Source organism: Silurus aristotelis (genome assembly GCF_946808225.1).
Source record: "Silurus aristotelis genome assembly, chromosome: 26".
In the NCBI taxonomy this organism is placed as follows: domain Eukaryota; kingdom Metazoa; phylum Chordata; class Actinopteri; order Siluriformes; family Siluridae; genus Silurus; species Silurus aristotelis.
This window is the reverse complement of record NC_139599.1, coordinates 9,797,386-9,811,521: the sequence shown is the minus strand read 5'-3', so window position 1 is coordinate 9,811,521 and position 14,136 is coordinate 9,797,386. Positions and strand designations below refer to the sequence as shown.

The window sequence follows — 14,136 nt, the reverse complement described above, 5'->3', positions numbered from 1 at the left end:
GAAAACGCAATATAACAACACGTAACATTACAGAGAGAGAGAGGCATTTCGCATGCTATTTTCGCATGCCATTGAATACCATTTTACTGAAGCAAGAACCCCAGTTAAGAATCCAAACCTCAAAACTGCCACCGCAACTGTGCCACCTACATCATCTGGAGCAGTTCAGAATCAATATTTTTCTAACATGACAAAAACGTTACAAATTTAAATAAAATACAATCTACTCACCAGAGATGCATACTCATTATTTGCATCACTTCTCAGAGGCTGTAAGTCAGTGGTATCGCTCGTAGGCACTGGTCTGGAAGTGGCAAGCAAACCCTTTCCCAAGCTGAGACAATCTAGCTAGCTTCGGGGTTGGCCGACCTCTCCTCACGATGTCTAGCTTTTCTTGAAAATTGAATTTTAAGAATGTCTGAGACAAATAAATTTCTCTTCCTCCGTCAGCCATTCTGGGCATAAAAAAAAACTAACTAAGATGTATTAATGTGTGCAGATCGCTACAGACATGTTTTGCAAGTCGAACTTGGCTGTGACTGTTTCCCCTCTGACCAACCAATCAGAGGACGGAAAAATGCTGCCGCTATTCTGGGCCAGCTAGCTGGCCCTGTGAGGCGTATTTGAAATCTGACTGGTTAAAGAAACAGACCCATTGCTAATAGAGACTAGGGTAAAAAGGCCAGCAGTACTGGCTTTAAAGGCCCTGGGCAGATAAGGTTGACATGGCAGCACATGGAAGCTGAAATCTGATTGGACAAAAAATCTGTAATGAAAGCAGTGCAGCCAAGAGAAACGCTATGAAATGAAGAGAATAATCTGTTGGGAATAATAATAATAATAAATTAATACAATTTCATGAAACAAATATTAGAATTAAGGTTGTAAATGTAGGTCAGTGCCTATGTTTAGGCCTGGTAGCACTGCTGATTTTCACATTTCTCCTATGTCTTCATAAGTTTTCTCTGCAATTTTCAGTTTGCTCCCAAACACTTGCTAGTAAGTGGAAGATGCCCTTAAGTGTCCCCTGTGATGGCTCATACCTGTCAGGTGGGAACGGAGGCGGAAGCCAAAGTGAAAGCAAACCGTGTTTTATTCAAAACCAAAAGGCAGTGCCAACACAAATACCTGCGTGAGCAGGGATAATCCAGAAAACAGAGTCAGAGTCCGAGTCAAAAAGGCACGTAGCGGAGCTGAGCATACGCGAAGTCACCGGCACACACGCAGACGGGCATGAACACGCACGCACGAACATACAATAACGGACACAAGTTCATGTGAGTGTGAGGCTTTTATAGGTGATGTGATGGGTGCATTAAACTAGTCCCAGGTGATTGGGATGAGCCCGATTGCAATGAGCCTCGTGCGGGAGGGGCACGCACGAGAGCAAGAGCGAGGTGCTTCGGGGAATCCCGGGGTATGACAGCCTCCGAAGGGGGCGTGGCAGGGGGATTTCTGACACCTCCCCCCCCCCCGAAGGGGCGGCACCGGACGCCCCCAACCCACCGAACGCCCGGAGGGCTGGGGCACTCAGAGGAGGGCCCTCCTGATCGTCCAGGGCCTGAAGGGACCCGGCTGGAACCGCCCAGAAGCCGGGGAAAGCAGGAAAGGACCCGAAGCGGAGTGACCACCCCTGAGGAGAGCCGGAAGGGAACCACGGACACAGCTGGACCCAGGACCGGAGCATAGCCCAACGTGGCGGCCAGGAACGGAGTGCAACCCTTGGCGTTGACCAGAAGCGGGGAGACGTCACCCACGGAGGCCAGGAGCCGAACAGAGCCCACCACGGAGGTCAGGAGCATGACGATGCCCTCAGTGGAGACCGGAGGCGGAGAGACCTTTTCAACGGAGGCCGGAGGCGGAGTGATGCCCTCAGCGGAGACCAAATGGGGGAGGACGTCCACCACGGAGACCTGGAGCGGAGAGACGACCCCCCTGGAGACTGGCGGCTGGGCGACGACATCGGCGGAGGCCGGAGGCGGAGAGACGTCCCCCACGGAGCTCTGGAGCGGAGCGACGCCCTCAGCGGAGGCCGGATGCGGGTTAACGGCACCCCGAGATGCCTGGAACAGAGCCGCTTCCACCTCAGAGACCCGGACTGGCACGACGATCCTGGTGATGACCGGAGGCTGAGCAATGACCACCCCGGTTGCCTGAAACGGATCGACGTTACCCAGGAAGGTCGGGAACGGGGCCTCATCACCCACGGGGACCTGGAGTGGAGAGACAACCCTGGTGACTACCGGAGGCAGGGCAGAGCACTCAATGGGGCTTACCGGCTGGAAGACCCTCTGGATGGAGACCGGAGATGGAGCGATGCCCCTGACTGAGCACAGAGGCTGAGTGATGACCTCGGCAGGGATCATCGATGCGATGTCACCCTCCAGGGAGCTCAGGAGCGACCTGTCATCGTCCAGGGAGCTTGGAGGCAGGATGTCACCGTGAGAGGAGCTCGGGAGCGAGACATCGCCGTGAGAGGAGCTCTGTGACGTGACTTCATCTCCTGAGTGCTCGTGGGGCGAGCCGTCACCTTTTGGGAGACTGTGGGGCGAGCCGTCACCTTCGGATGAGGCCAGGGGCAGCGGTTCGACGTCCCTTTCGCAGTCCCGGGGCTGAGGTGAGTGCTCTGGGGACCCCTTGAGCAAAGAGGAGGTCTGTGACGTAGCTTCGCCTTCAGAGTGCTCGTGGGGCGAGCCGTCACCTCTTGGGAGACTGTGGGGTGAGCCGTCACCTTCGGATGAGGCCAGGGGCAGCGGTTCGGCGTCCCTTTCACAGTCCCGGGGCTGAGTTGAGAGCTCTGGGGATCCCTTGGGTGAAGCGGAGCTCCGAGAGGTGGAGTCGCCTTCAGGGAGACTGTGGGGTGAGCCGTCGCCTTCGGTGGAGCCCGGAGGCCACTGGTCGACATCCCTTTCGCAGTCTCGGAGGTGTGTTGTGTGCACCGGGATCCCATTGGATGAAGAGGTGTTTCTGGGGATGCGTTGGCTTGGAACCGAGCTCTTCTTGAGACCCTGGAACGGAGCTGAACTTTCCCGGGAGTCCTTGGATGGAACCGTGCTCTCCTCGGGAATCAGGAGCGAAGAGGAGCTCTCGTCAGGGACCGGGAGTGGAGCCGAGCTCTCGTCAGGGATCTGGAGCAAAGAGGAGCTCTCGTCAGGGCCCTGGAGCGAAGCCAAGCTCTCGTCAGGGACCTGGAGCGAAGAGGAGCTCTCCTGGAAGCCTAGGAGCGGAGAGGGAACCGCCTGGAAGCCTAGGAGCGGAGAGGAGCTCGCCTGGGGACCCTGGAGCGGAGAGGAGCTCGCCGGGAGGTGCTGGGACGAAGCCGAGTTCCTTTCAGGACTCTGGAGCGGAACTGAGCTCTCGGGGACTCTCTGGAGCGGAGCTGAGCTCTCTTGAGGGTCCTGGAGCGGAGCTGAGCTCTCTTAAGGGTCCTGGAGCGGGGCGGAGCACTCTTGAGGAGCCTGGAGCTGGGCGGAGCACTCTTGAGGAGCCTGGAGCTGGGCGGAGCTCTCAGCGGAGACCAGGAGCTGGGCGGAGCTCTCAGCAGAGACCAGGAGCTGGGCGGAGCTCTCAGCGAATGCCAGGAGCGGGGCGGAGCTCTCAGCGGATGCCAGGAGCGGGGCGGAGCTCTCAGCGGAGACCAGGAGCGGGGCGGAGCTCTCAGTGGAGACCAGGAGCGGAGCCGAGCTTTTCAGGAGGTCCTGGGGCGGAGCCGAGCTTTCCGGGAGGTCCTGGGGCGGAGCCGAGCTTTCCGGGAGGTCCTGGGGCGGAGCCGAGCTTTCCGGGAGGTCCTGGGGTGGAGCCAAGCTCTCCACGGTAATCTGGAGCGAAGCTGAGTTCTTTCAGAGGTTCTGGAGCAGAGTGAAGAGCTCCTGGAGGTCCTGGAGCGGAACAGAGCCGTCTTGGATGGCCTGGAGCAAGGTGGAGATCCCCTGGAGAACCTGAGGCAGAGCAGAGCTTTCCTGGAGGTCTTGAAGCAGGGCGGAGATCTCTAGGAGACTCAGGTGCGGAACCGGGCTCTCGGAGGCGGAGGTGAGGAGATGGAGATCAGCCGTGACCATCCCGAGTTCCCTGGTGAGAAGCTGGAGGAACCGGGTGCACGAGCCAAACTCACCCTTATTCGCGTCCCATAACTCTAAGGCGAGAGAGAGAATTTCCCCCTACAAAAGAGAAATGACAAACGCGACCCTGGCTTTCTCCGTTGGGAAACTGGATGGATTCGACTCCATATAGTCACTCACGCACCGTGAAAACGTGCCCCATTCAGCTCTGTTGCCAGAGAAGCGAGCCGGGAGTCCCGTGACGTCATCGAGTGGGCGTGGCGCTGCCGAGCACGACCGAGAGGCGGCCGCGAGCTTCTGGGTTTTCCTGGAGGAATCGCGGCCGAGTGCACCCGACCGCCGAGGTGCGATTCGCGCCGGGACCACGGCATCAGTCCAATCATGTTTTTCCCTTTTTATTTTTATTTATTTTTTTTTTTTTTTGTGTCCCCCTTTTATTCCTTTTCAAGGTCTGTTATTCTGTCAGGTGGGAACGGAGGCGGAAGCCAAAGTGAAAGCAAACCGTGTTTTATTCAAAACCAAAAGGCAGTGCCAACACAAATACTTGCGTGAGCAAGGATAATCCAGAAAACAGAGTTCGAGTCCGAGTCAAAAAGGCACGTAGCGGAGCTGAGCATACGCGAAGACAACGGCACACACGCGGACGGGCATGAACACGCACACACAAACATACAATAACGGACACAAGTTCATGTGAGTGTGAGGCTTTTATAGGTGGTGTGATGGGTTCATGAAACTAGTCCCAGGTGATCGGGATGAGCCCGATTGCAATGAGCCTCGTGCGGGCGGGGCACGCACGAGAGCAAGAGCGACGTGCATCAGGGAATCCCGGGGTATGAAAGCCTCCGAAGGGGGCGTGGCAGGGGGATTCCTGACAATACCCAGTGAACCTAGAATAGGCGTTCGATCCAACATGGCCCTGACCGAGGTTTAAAGTGGTTACTGGTAATTTCAGATGAGTAAGCACCTGTGCATACAACTCAACTTTCATTCAAGTAATTCAAATAACTTAGTCAAATTATTCAGTAGTTAAGGTGTTATCCTTCTAATTGAAAGGTTGTGAGTTCAAATCCCAGCATTAGCAAACTGCACTGCTGGGCTCTTGAGAAAGTTCTTACATTCTTAAGTTTTATTATCAATAATAATTGTGTAAAGATTCGCCAAACCATCATGAGTTGGTTAGTGGTTCCAACATATCCCAGGTTTCTTTATGAATCACACTTTGTGGGAAATTTTTGCCTATTGGTGGTATAAGTCAGCTTGTTTACTGTAAACAGAAGAAAGAGTGAGATGAAACAAAGAGTCCTTCACTCAGTATTAATCACACAATGACCTCATCAGCTTGTCTTCAGAATCCAATTTATAATCATATGGCTATCACTAATCTGTAGGAAATCCTGAGCTATGCGATTTAACCGTGTTAGTTTTTCTTTCCAATTCTTATAATATAAAGTGTATGTTTCTAGTAATATTTAAAAGATGGCATTTTTAGAAGATGGGGACGTTAAAGTTATTGCAGTTGAAGGAAATTAACAATATCTGCAAGGCATTGCAGATGAATGTGGTACTTTCACAAACTTTTTAATCCAATCAGATCACATAGTTCCTCAGACCAATCCTATGACACATGTCGTCTGACATTTCTTCAGTGTTTCACTCAAGCTGCCTGGACTGCATTCCAATTGACTCCTTGATAGACACAAACTGCAAGAAAATCTTAATACTGTTTTTTGTCTTCTCCTGTAAACCTCTCTACTGAAACATAAAAAAAAAAAAAATTAAGGCAAAGAAGAAGTTGCTTGTGCCTCTCGTGAGCATACATTCCTGATACATCTTATGCTAGTTTGACAACAAAGCTATTACAAAGCCTAGCATGGACAACCCCAATTCCTTAAATGTTGGGATACTGTGCAAAATGTAAATTTAAAAAAATGCATTAATGTACAAATCCCACATGCCAAATTTTTATTTACAGTAGAACATAGCCTACATATTAAATGTTTAAACTGTGGAAATATACAATTTTAAGGAAAAAAACAAGATCATGCTTTTTTTGATGGCCGTAACATGTCAACAAAAGGCTGGAAAAGTACATTTGAATGCTCCTTAACATACAATTGTGAAGACTTTGAAGTGCAGTGGTTCTTAGCCTGGGTTCGATCGAACCCCAGGGGTTCGGTGAGTCAGTCTCAGGGGTTCGGCGGAGGTCAAGACACACACAGACTCATATGATTCGTGATGACACGCCCCGCTTAAGAAGGGTTCGGTGGATGCGCATATAAAACTGGTGGGGGTCAGTACCTCCAACAAGGTTAAGAACCACTGATTTAAAGTATTCATTATTCTCAACATACAAATATGACTCTGAATATCTCATCTACAGTACATAATAGCATAAAACGATTTCAAGAATCTGGTGAAATCTCAAAGGCAAAATCAATGTTGGTGCCCATGATATTTGGGTTATCAGGTGGCACTGCATAAAAAAGCATGATTCTGTAATGGAAAAAATTCTGCATGGGCTCAGAAACACCTCAGAAATAATTTGCCATGTCATCTACAAATGCAGGTGAAAGTTCCATCATGCAAAGAATAGGCCATATGTGAACATGATCCAGAAATGCTGAGGCAAAGTGAAAAACTTTTTTTGTGGTCAGGTGTTGTTTTGTGGTAAGGCAAATCAAAATCAATCAATAGCAAACCATTGCATTCTGTTTTTATTTACATTTTACACAGCATCACAGTTTTTTTGGAATTGGGGTTGAATGTATTTGTTAACCATTCTCTGATAATAGTCAGTTTTAAAAGCAAATATCTTTAGTTTATTTTTATTTCCTTTTGGAATTTAAAAATGCTGGACTGTAACAGTCACTATACATTGTTGAAGCTATAAAATAGGAAAGAAAACTTGGACATAACAAACAAGCTACCTAGCTAACATTAGTGATAATGAGTTTATGATACATTTACTTTGTTAAAATTATATGGACAGTGAACTGTCTAATCAATGTTATTTGTGTAGTAGTAGATGCATTTATTTGTTTCATGCACATTACAGCACAGGGAAATTCTTCTTTCAATTATCCCAGCATATTGGGGAACTGGGATCAGCCAAGATACAGCACCCCTAAAACAGAGAGGGATAAGGGTCTTGCTCAAGGGTCCAACACTGGTAGTTTTGTGGTCCTGGAACTTGAAACCTCTACATCAGTAAGCCAGAGCTTTTATCATTTATCACCTCCCACTGTTTAGTTGTGTAATGTGTGTATGTTGATTCATAGCAGTAGTATTGCTAAAAATACTATTAAATACTATTAATAGCAAAACTACAAAACTGAAAAGGTGCTTTTTTGCTAAGCATGTGACTATGTTAACACCATGTATGCTAAAGGCTTTGCTTTAAAAGATCTTTGGTTGCTGGAAATTAAAATTTATGATATTTAGTTGAGCATAATATTTTCTAGGGTATGCAGCAGCATATTACAGCCCTTTTGTGTTAGTAATGTTATAATGCATTAACTTTATAAAATAAATGTAAGGTCTATTCAGAAGTGGATATTTAGGGTATTATAATTGTGACTGGGTAATTTTATTTTACAGGATGGATGTCTGTGTGTGTGTATTTATAAGAATTATTGTATTCGCTGTTTGCTCTGTGTGCTATACTGTGTGGCTTTCTTTATACCACAGTAATGTACAGGCACCAGAGACACACAAGGTGTCATCATGACCACAAATCACTTGCCTGAGTGCTTCGCTCCCCCTCCCTCTTTCTCTCCCTCATTCTCCTTCACTCTGTCTCTTCTCTCGCCAGCGCACCATATAGGACAGAGTTGGTATGTATCTCAATTAGAGGGCAGGGAGAGTAAGAGAAGGGGGAGGGGCTGTGTCCAGGGTGACTCCACCCCATGTGCCTTATAACAGGAACTTTATAGAAGAAACAGCAACGCTGTACAGCTGTCAATCAATAGCTCTGCAACCGTTTATGCAAATCGGTGTGGGGTGGTGAGGGAGGGAGAGAGGGAAACATGTCTAGATTTGCACACCTGGATTGAAGCAACAAGCTTTGCACACCTGGATTGGGGATATTCTGTCGTTCTTCATTGCAAATTCTCTCAAGATGGGTCGGGTTGGATGGTGACTGTTGGTGGACAACCACTTTCAGGTCTCTTCAGAGCTGTTCAAAAGGGTTCAAGTCATTGAGCGGTGCCTGATGTCCTCCAAACATAACATTTAGAATTGAGGCCAAACAGTTACATTTTGGTTTCATCAGACAAGAGAATCTTGTTCCACACAGTCTGAGAGGCCTTCCGCTAGCTTCCATTGGTTTTGCACCAAAGAGAGGCTTCTGTCTAGCCATCCTGCCATAAAGCCCAGATTAGTGGAGGGCTTCAGTGATGGTTGTCCTTCTGGAACTTTGTCCCATCTCTACACAGGATCTCTAAAGCTTTCTCAGAGTGACCATCAGTTTCTTAGTCACCTTTCTTACTAAGGCCCTTCTCTCCGATTGATCAGTTTGCCCAGGCCACCAACTGGTTTTTGCCTTGCAACAATCTAGTCTCTGATCTCTGGAGGCAGTTCCTTTGACCTCATTGCTTTGGCTCATGGTTTTTGCTCTGATATGCATTGTCAGCTGTGAGGCCTTCTATAGAGATGTGTGCCTTTCTAAATCTTGTCCAATCTTCTTCTTCTTCTTCTTCTACTTCTTCTTCTTTCGTCCGCTCCCATTAGGGGTTGCCATAGCCGATCATCCGTCTCCATACCCCCTGTCCTCTACATCTGCCTCTTTCAAACCAACTACCTGCATGTCTTCCCTCACCACATCCATAAACCTACTCCTTGGTCTTCCTCTTTTCCTTCTTCCTGGAGGCTCCATCCTCAGCATTCTCCTACCGATGTACCCCGTCTCCCTCCTCTGCACATGTCCAAACCATCTCAATCATGCCTCCCTCACCTTGTCTCCAAAACGTCCTACATGTGCTGTCCCTCTAATAAACTTGTTTCTAATCCTGTCCATCCTCGTCACTCCTCAACCCTCAACATCTTCAGCTCTGCTACCTCCACCTGTCTTTTAGTCAATGCCACTGTCTCTTAACCATACAACATAGCAGGTTTACCACAGTCCTATAAAATTCCCCTTTCACTCTTGCAGATCCCCTTCTATCAAAATACACTCCTGCCACTCTTTTCTACCCACTCCACCCTGCCTGCACTCTTTTCTTTACTTCTCTAACACACTCTCAATTACTTTGCACTGTTGAACCCAGGTACCTGAACTTCTCCACCTTCACCACCTCTTCTCCCTGCAACTGCACCACTCCACTCTCCTCTCTCTTATTCACACACATGTACTCTGTCTTACTCCTACTGACATTCATTCTGCTTCTCTCCAGCATGTACCTCCACCTCTCCAGGCTCTTCAACCTGCTCCCTACTCTCACCACAAATCACAATATCATCCCCAAACATCATAGTCCATGGAGACTCTTGTCTGACCTCGTCCGTCAACCTGTCCATCACTACTGCAAACAGGAACGGGCTCAGAGCCGATCCTTGCTGCAGTCCAACCTCCACCTTGAACCAGTCTTTCCTACTGCAAACTTCACTGCTGTCACACTGTCCTCATACATGTCGTGCACCAGCCTCATACTTCTCTGCCACACCTGACTTCCTCATACAATACCATAACTCCTCTCTTTTTCTTTAGAGAAAGCATACGACAGGGTGCCGAGAGAGGAGTTATGGTATTGTATGAGGAAGTCACTGATTTATGAATACTTATTTTAAGAAGGTGTATAACAAGAGTGGAGGAATGTGCACACAGGTGGACTATGTTCTATGTAGGAGATGCAGCTTGAAGGAGATTGGAGACTATAAGGTGTTGGCAGGAGACAGTGTAGTTAAACAGCATCAGATGGTGGTCTGTAGGAAGGTTTTGGAGGTGAAGAAGAAGAAGAGAAGGAGAGTGAGGACTGAAAGAAGAATAAGATGGAAACTAAGGGAGGAAGACTGTAGTGTGAGATTCAGGGAAGAGGTCAGACAGGGGCTTATGGTGGTGAAGAGGTGCTGGATGAAGAGGTGCTGCATCTGATGCAGTCTAACTACACTGTCCCCCACCAACACCTTACAGTCTCCAATCTCCTTCAAGTTGCATCTCCTACATAGAACACAATCCACCTGTGTGCACCTTCCTCCACTCTTGTTAAACACCTTCTTAAAATAAGTATTCATAAATCATGTCAAATCAATAAACTTTTTTTCACAGGTGAACTCTAATCAAGGTGTAGAAACATCTCAGCAAAGTTAAAGAAAATTGTGAGGCCCCTGAGCTAATTTTCAAGTGTTGGTGCAGAGGGTCTGTACAAGTGATATTTCAGTTTTTTTATTTTAAAAGATTCACAAACATTTACAGTGTGTGTATGTGTGTGTGGTGTGCAAGTACTGAATAACCAGTGTCTGTAATTCTGGAAACTGGGTCGTGAGATGTGTGCGTGTGTGTGTGTGTGTGTGTGTGTGTGTGTGTGTGTGTGTGTGTGTGTGTGTGTGTGTGTGTGTGTGTGAGTGTGTTGGGAGTGGGCTCAGAAAGAGTAACGCTGACCTTGTTTTCTTTATGCCTAAAAATAAGTAAATGATCACACCTACAAATACGTCAGAGCTACTGTATAACAGATCAACATATTGCTTCAAAATCCTGATAATAAAAATAAATGTTATAGATATATGAAGGTGAAGAAGAAGAAGAGAAGGAGGTATACTGTGCACCCCACTATACATAAGTATAGTGGGGTGCACAGTAGTTGAAGGTGTAACAGTTGTAATGGCATTGACAATGCTGAAGGTGTACTACACTTACTGCCTGTTCTCTCTTACAGTGTTTACCTTTCATGGTCAAACAAACATTTCTGACTCAAGGTAGTTTATTTTTTTTTTACTTCAATGTGTTGGTTTTACAAATAAAAATAGAACATTTCAAAATAGCGTAATTAGCTTTTAAAGTTTTCCATCATATTTCTTATATATATAATATAGTGAATTGTTTTATATACTTAATAAAATCAAGAGGTCTTTGCAAAAATAAAGAAAAAAGCCAAACCTTCGAAATGCTGCTGGTGCTGAATCACAGAGTAGTGTAGTCCTTTTCTGCATACATGATCTCACAGATCCCCACAACAGGCTGATTGACAGGGGAGAGACAGTAATGCCATACCTCCATCCCAGAAAGTACAGCAAACATTGCACTTTTTGGTCAGCCAGCCATGGATTATTGTGGGGTTGGTTAGGATATCACAGGCAATTCTTGTGGAGCATTTTCTTCCACAATAGTTCGATTTCATTTTAAAGAAGTGCTCAGGAAAAATCTTACCATTTGAAAATCATCTATTTTGTAGATAATGTAAATTATAAAACTGTCTTTTATTTTTTATATTATAGTCTTATAACTCCTTATAGAAAGGACATTTTTTGTTGAACAAATTTATGCACATTGAATTAAGTATATTTTTAATATGTATTCACATAAAGTGTGCATTTAAAGCTAAACTAAAACCCCCAGAAAGGTGTGGTTCATGGTCCAAGGTTTATAGAACTCTTGATGTAGATGAAGATTAACAACCAAAGATGACAATGGCAAAGAAATATGTTAATGACAGGAAACCTTGATAAGAACAAGACTTACAGTTCACAGCTATATACTGTAAAGCCAAACAGTACTAAGTGTGTTGCAGGATGTTCATGATGACCATTAGAGATTACAGCAGTTTTCATGTACAGTACAGTTATAAAGTACAGTATCCAGGTACTAGATAAACCACATTTATCTTAACAATACTGTATTTTATTTTTATTTGTGTGTTTGCTAATTTGGTGATTTACCTTCTATATAAAATAATACACAGAGCTGCCAGTTTCTTAGTACTAGGTAAAATACCTGTTTAGCTGGCAATTCCTCAGATTACAACTAATTACTACTAGCGCCCTGTTTTTCTCTTGTGAAGCATGTTGTGATAATGTTTTAAAACAAGAGACAAAGAGAATCTGATTCTCCTTTGAATAAGTAGGTAGTATATCTTAAGGCATGTAAACAGTATCTCAGATTTAGTGTAGGTATACAAGTGTATCCTGGCAGATGTAACAGGACTTCATTCTGGGTGGTGTATTTTGTTGATATATCATATTAAAACATATCATATACATATAACAATATATATATATATATATATATATATATATATATATATATATATATATATATATATATATATATATATATATATTGTACAGTTAAGATACTCTTGTGTATGTTCACGTAGCAAAACAGAAGTTGATACACATCTTTTTCAGAAAGATGTGTATCTTTTTTTAGAATCTGTTTCAGAAAACATCTCCTCAGTGGTCACATTATAGCCTCCTGGATCGTTTTAGTTTAACTATACAGATATGAGTCATTCATATATATATATATATAAAATGAGATTTTGAGATAATGACATATATATATATATATATATATAAAATGAGATTTTTTTTTCATTGTTTAAACAACACAATAAACAGCACTTGGTGGCTCAAAAACTACTGGACACCCTTAGCCTTCTTACAGTATTAGACCAATCCTCAAATGGGTCAACATTACAGTTTTCTTAAAAAGCAGGTAGACCTTTCAATTCTTAAAAAAAAAACTGTTCAAGGAAAATTGTCACAACAGGTTCAGGAGCTGCTGGAAATGTAATTTAATTAATTTATTTATTTTTGCTTTTGCATTGTGATGTTTAAGCACAACATCTCAGCGTTACCCCTGCTGTTAAGAAATCAAAAGTAAAATCAAGCCGAGAGAGAGAGAAATGAGACAAGCAGTGACCAAAACCCCTACGTTCCAAAGCAGATCAGAAGTGAGAAACATCTCCATGAAGCTCAGGGGTTACAGACGACTGTCAATTGGCATCTACGGGAACAGCAGGTTAGATTTGTAAAGCCAGATTTTTTTGGTCTGTGTAAATTCTTTTGTACAGCATTTAAACAGCTTGTAAAAGTTTGTAGGATTTTTGGTGTTTCTGTGTTTGTCAAATTTTAAATTAATGATGGATTAAAAGCTTTAAGGAAACGACAATATGTGGGTCACCAGCATTCTACATTTTTTTTTTAATCTAACCAGAATAAATTACTGCATTACTTAAACTTAACATCCACAAACAAACAATAAATAAATACATGAATTAATGAACAAACAAACAAACAAATAAATAAATAAATACTCCCCAAAGTTGTACTGAATAGCAAATTCTCAAAACACAATCCTGTCTTTCAATAGGCCAGTTAGCCATTACCACAACTGCCTCAACAACCTTCCATATTGTAATTGTGCACACAATTGTTTGGATCACATTGGATATCTGTAGTTTCATTAATGGCTTATAATTAATTGTCATTAGTATCTAAACCACTTTGTAACTACAGGGCAAAAGTAAAAATTTCACAATAAGAATAAACACTGGACTGATCAACTGCCCTTTAATATGATGTCCAAATGTCCAGCAAACAGGCAGAACAAATGACAAATTCAAGACTGATATCTTGAGCAAAAAAGCTATACCCTTTTCTTTTTTAGGGTATTCCATACCATAAAGATTTAAATCATATGTCGCTTTAAACAACGGATGCTCTCACAAAGCAGATTCACATAAATATATCAGTTCAGAATTTAAAATTAACTTGATACATTTTTTCTAAAGTTTTTCCTAGCACCAGAGATGATGATGGCAGGGATAAAACTCCCAGAGACAATATTACTTAAAATGAAACCAATGTTCATCTGGGTGGCACTGGAAAATCCAATTTTAAATAAATTACTTATTTTCTATTTGTGTACTATATGTTCAAAAAGTGCAAAAAAGATCAACCAAGATAGTTACTATTGTTTTAAAATAAGATTTACAATTAAATGCTTCAATTAAACAATAAAATGTTAACTATCAATTAATAAATATTTTAGAAGTTATCTATTTTCACTGATGGAGTCCTGAGTATGGCAAATCATCATAGCAAAACAGCTTGTAACAATTACAGTCAAAAGCCACCTTCA

The 14,136-nt window shown here is 44.2% G+C and overlaps 2 protein-coding genes across 2 annotated transcripts in view; one reads left to right on the top strand and one right to left on the bottom strand.

Moving 5' to 3' along the window:
• Positions 1–14,136, bottom strand: part of LOC310720668 (uncharacterized protein) — a gene marked incomplete at its 5' end in the record, with an annotated part of 579,035 nt that overhangs the window by 323,349 nt on the left and 241,550 nt on the right. The window lies entirely within an intron of this gene.
• On the top strand, positions 3,044–4,366 carry LOC310720650 (uncharacterized protein; the record flags this gene model as incomplete). The annotated part of the gene is made up of 2 exons (XM_083531430.1): positions 3,044–3,793; positions 3,944–4,366. The coding sequence occupies 2 exons, from the start codon at positions 3,044–3,046 to the stop codon at positions 4,031–4,033; spliced, it is 840 nt and encodes a 279-aa protein (XP_083387556.1). The 3' UTR covers positions 4,034–4,366.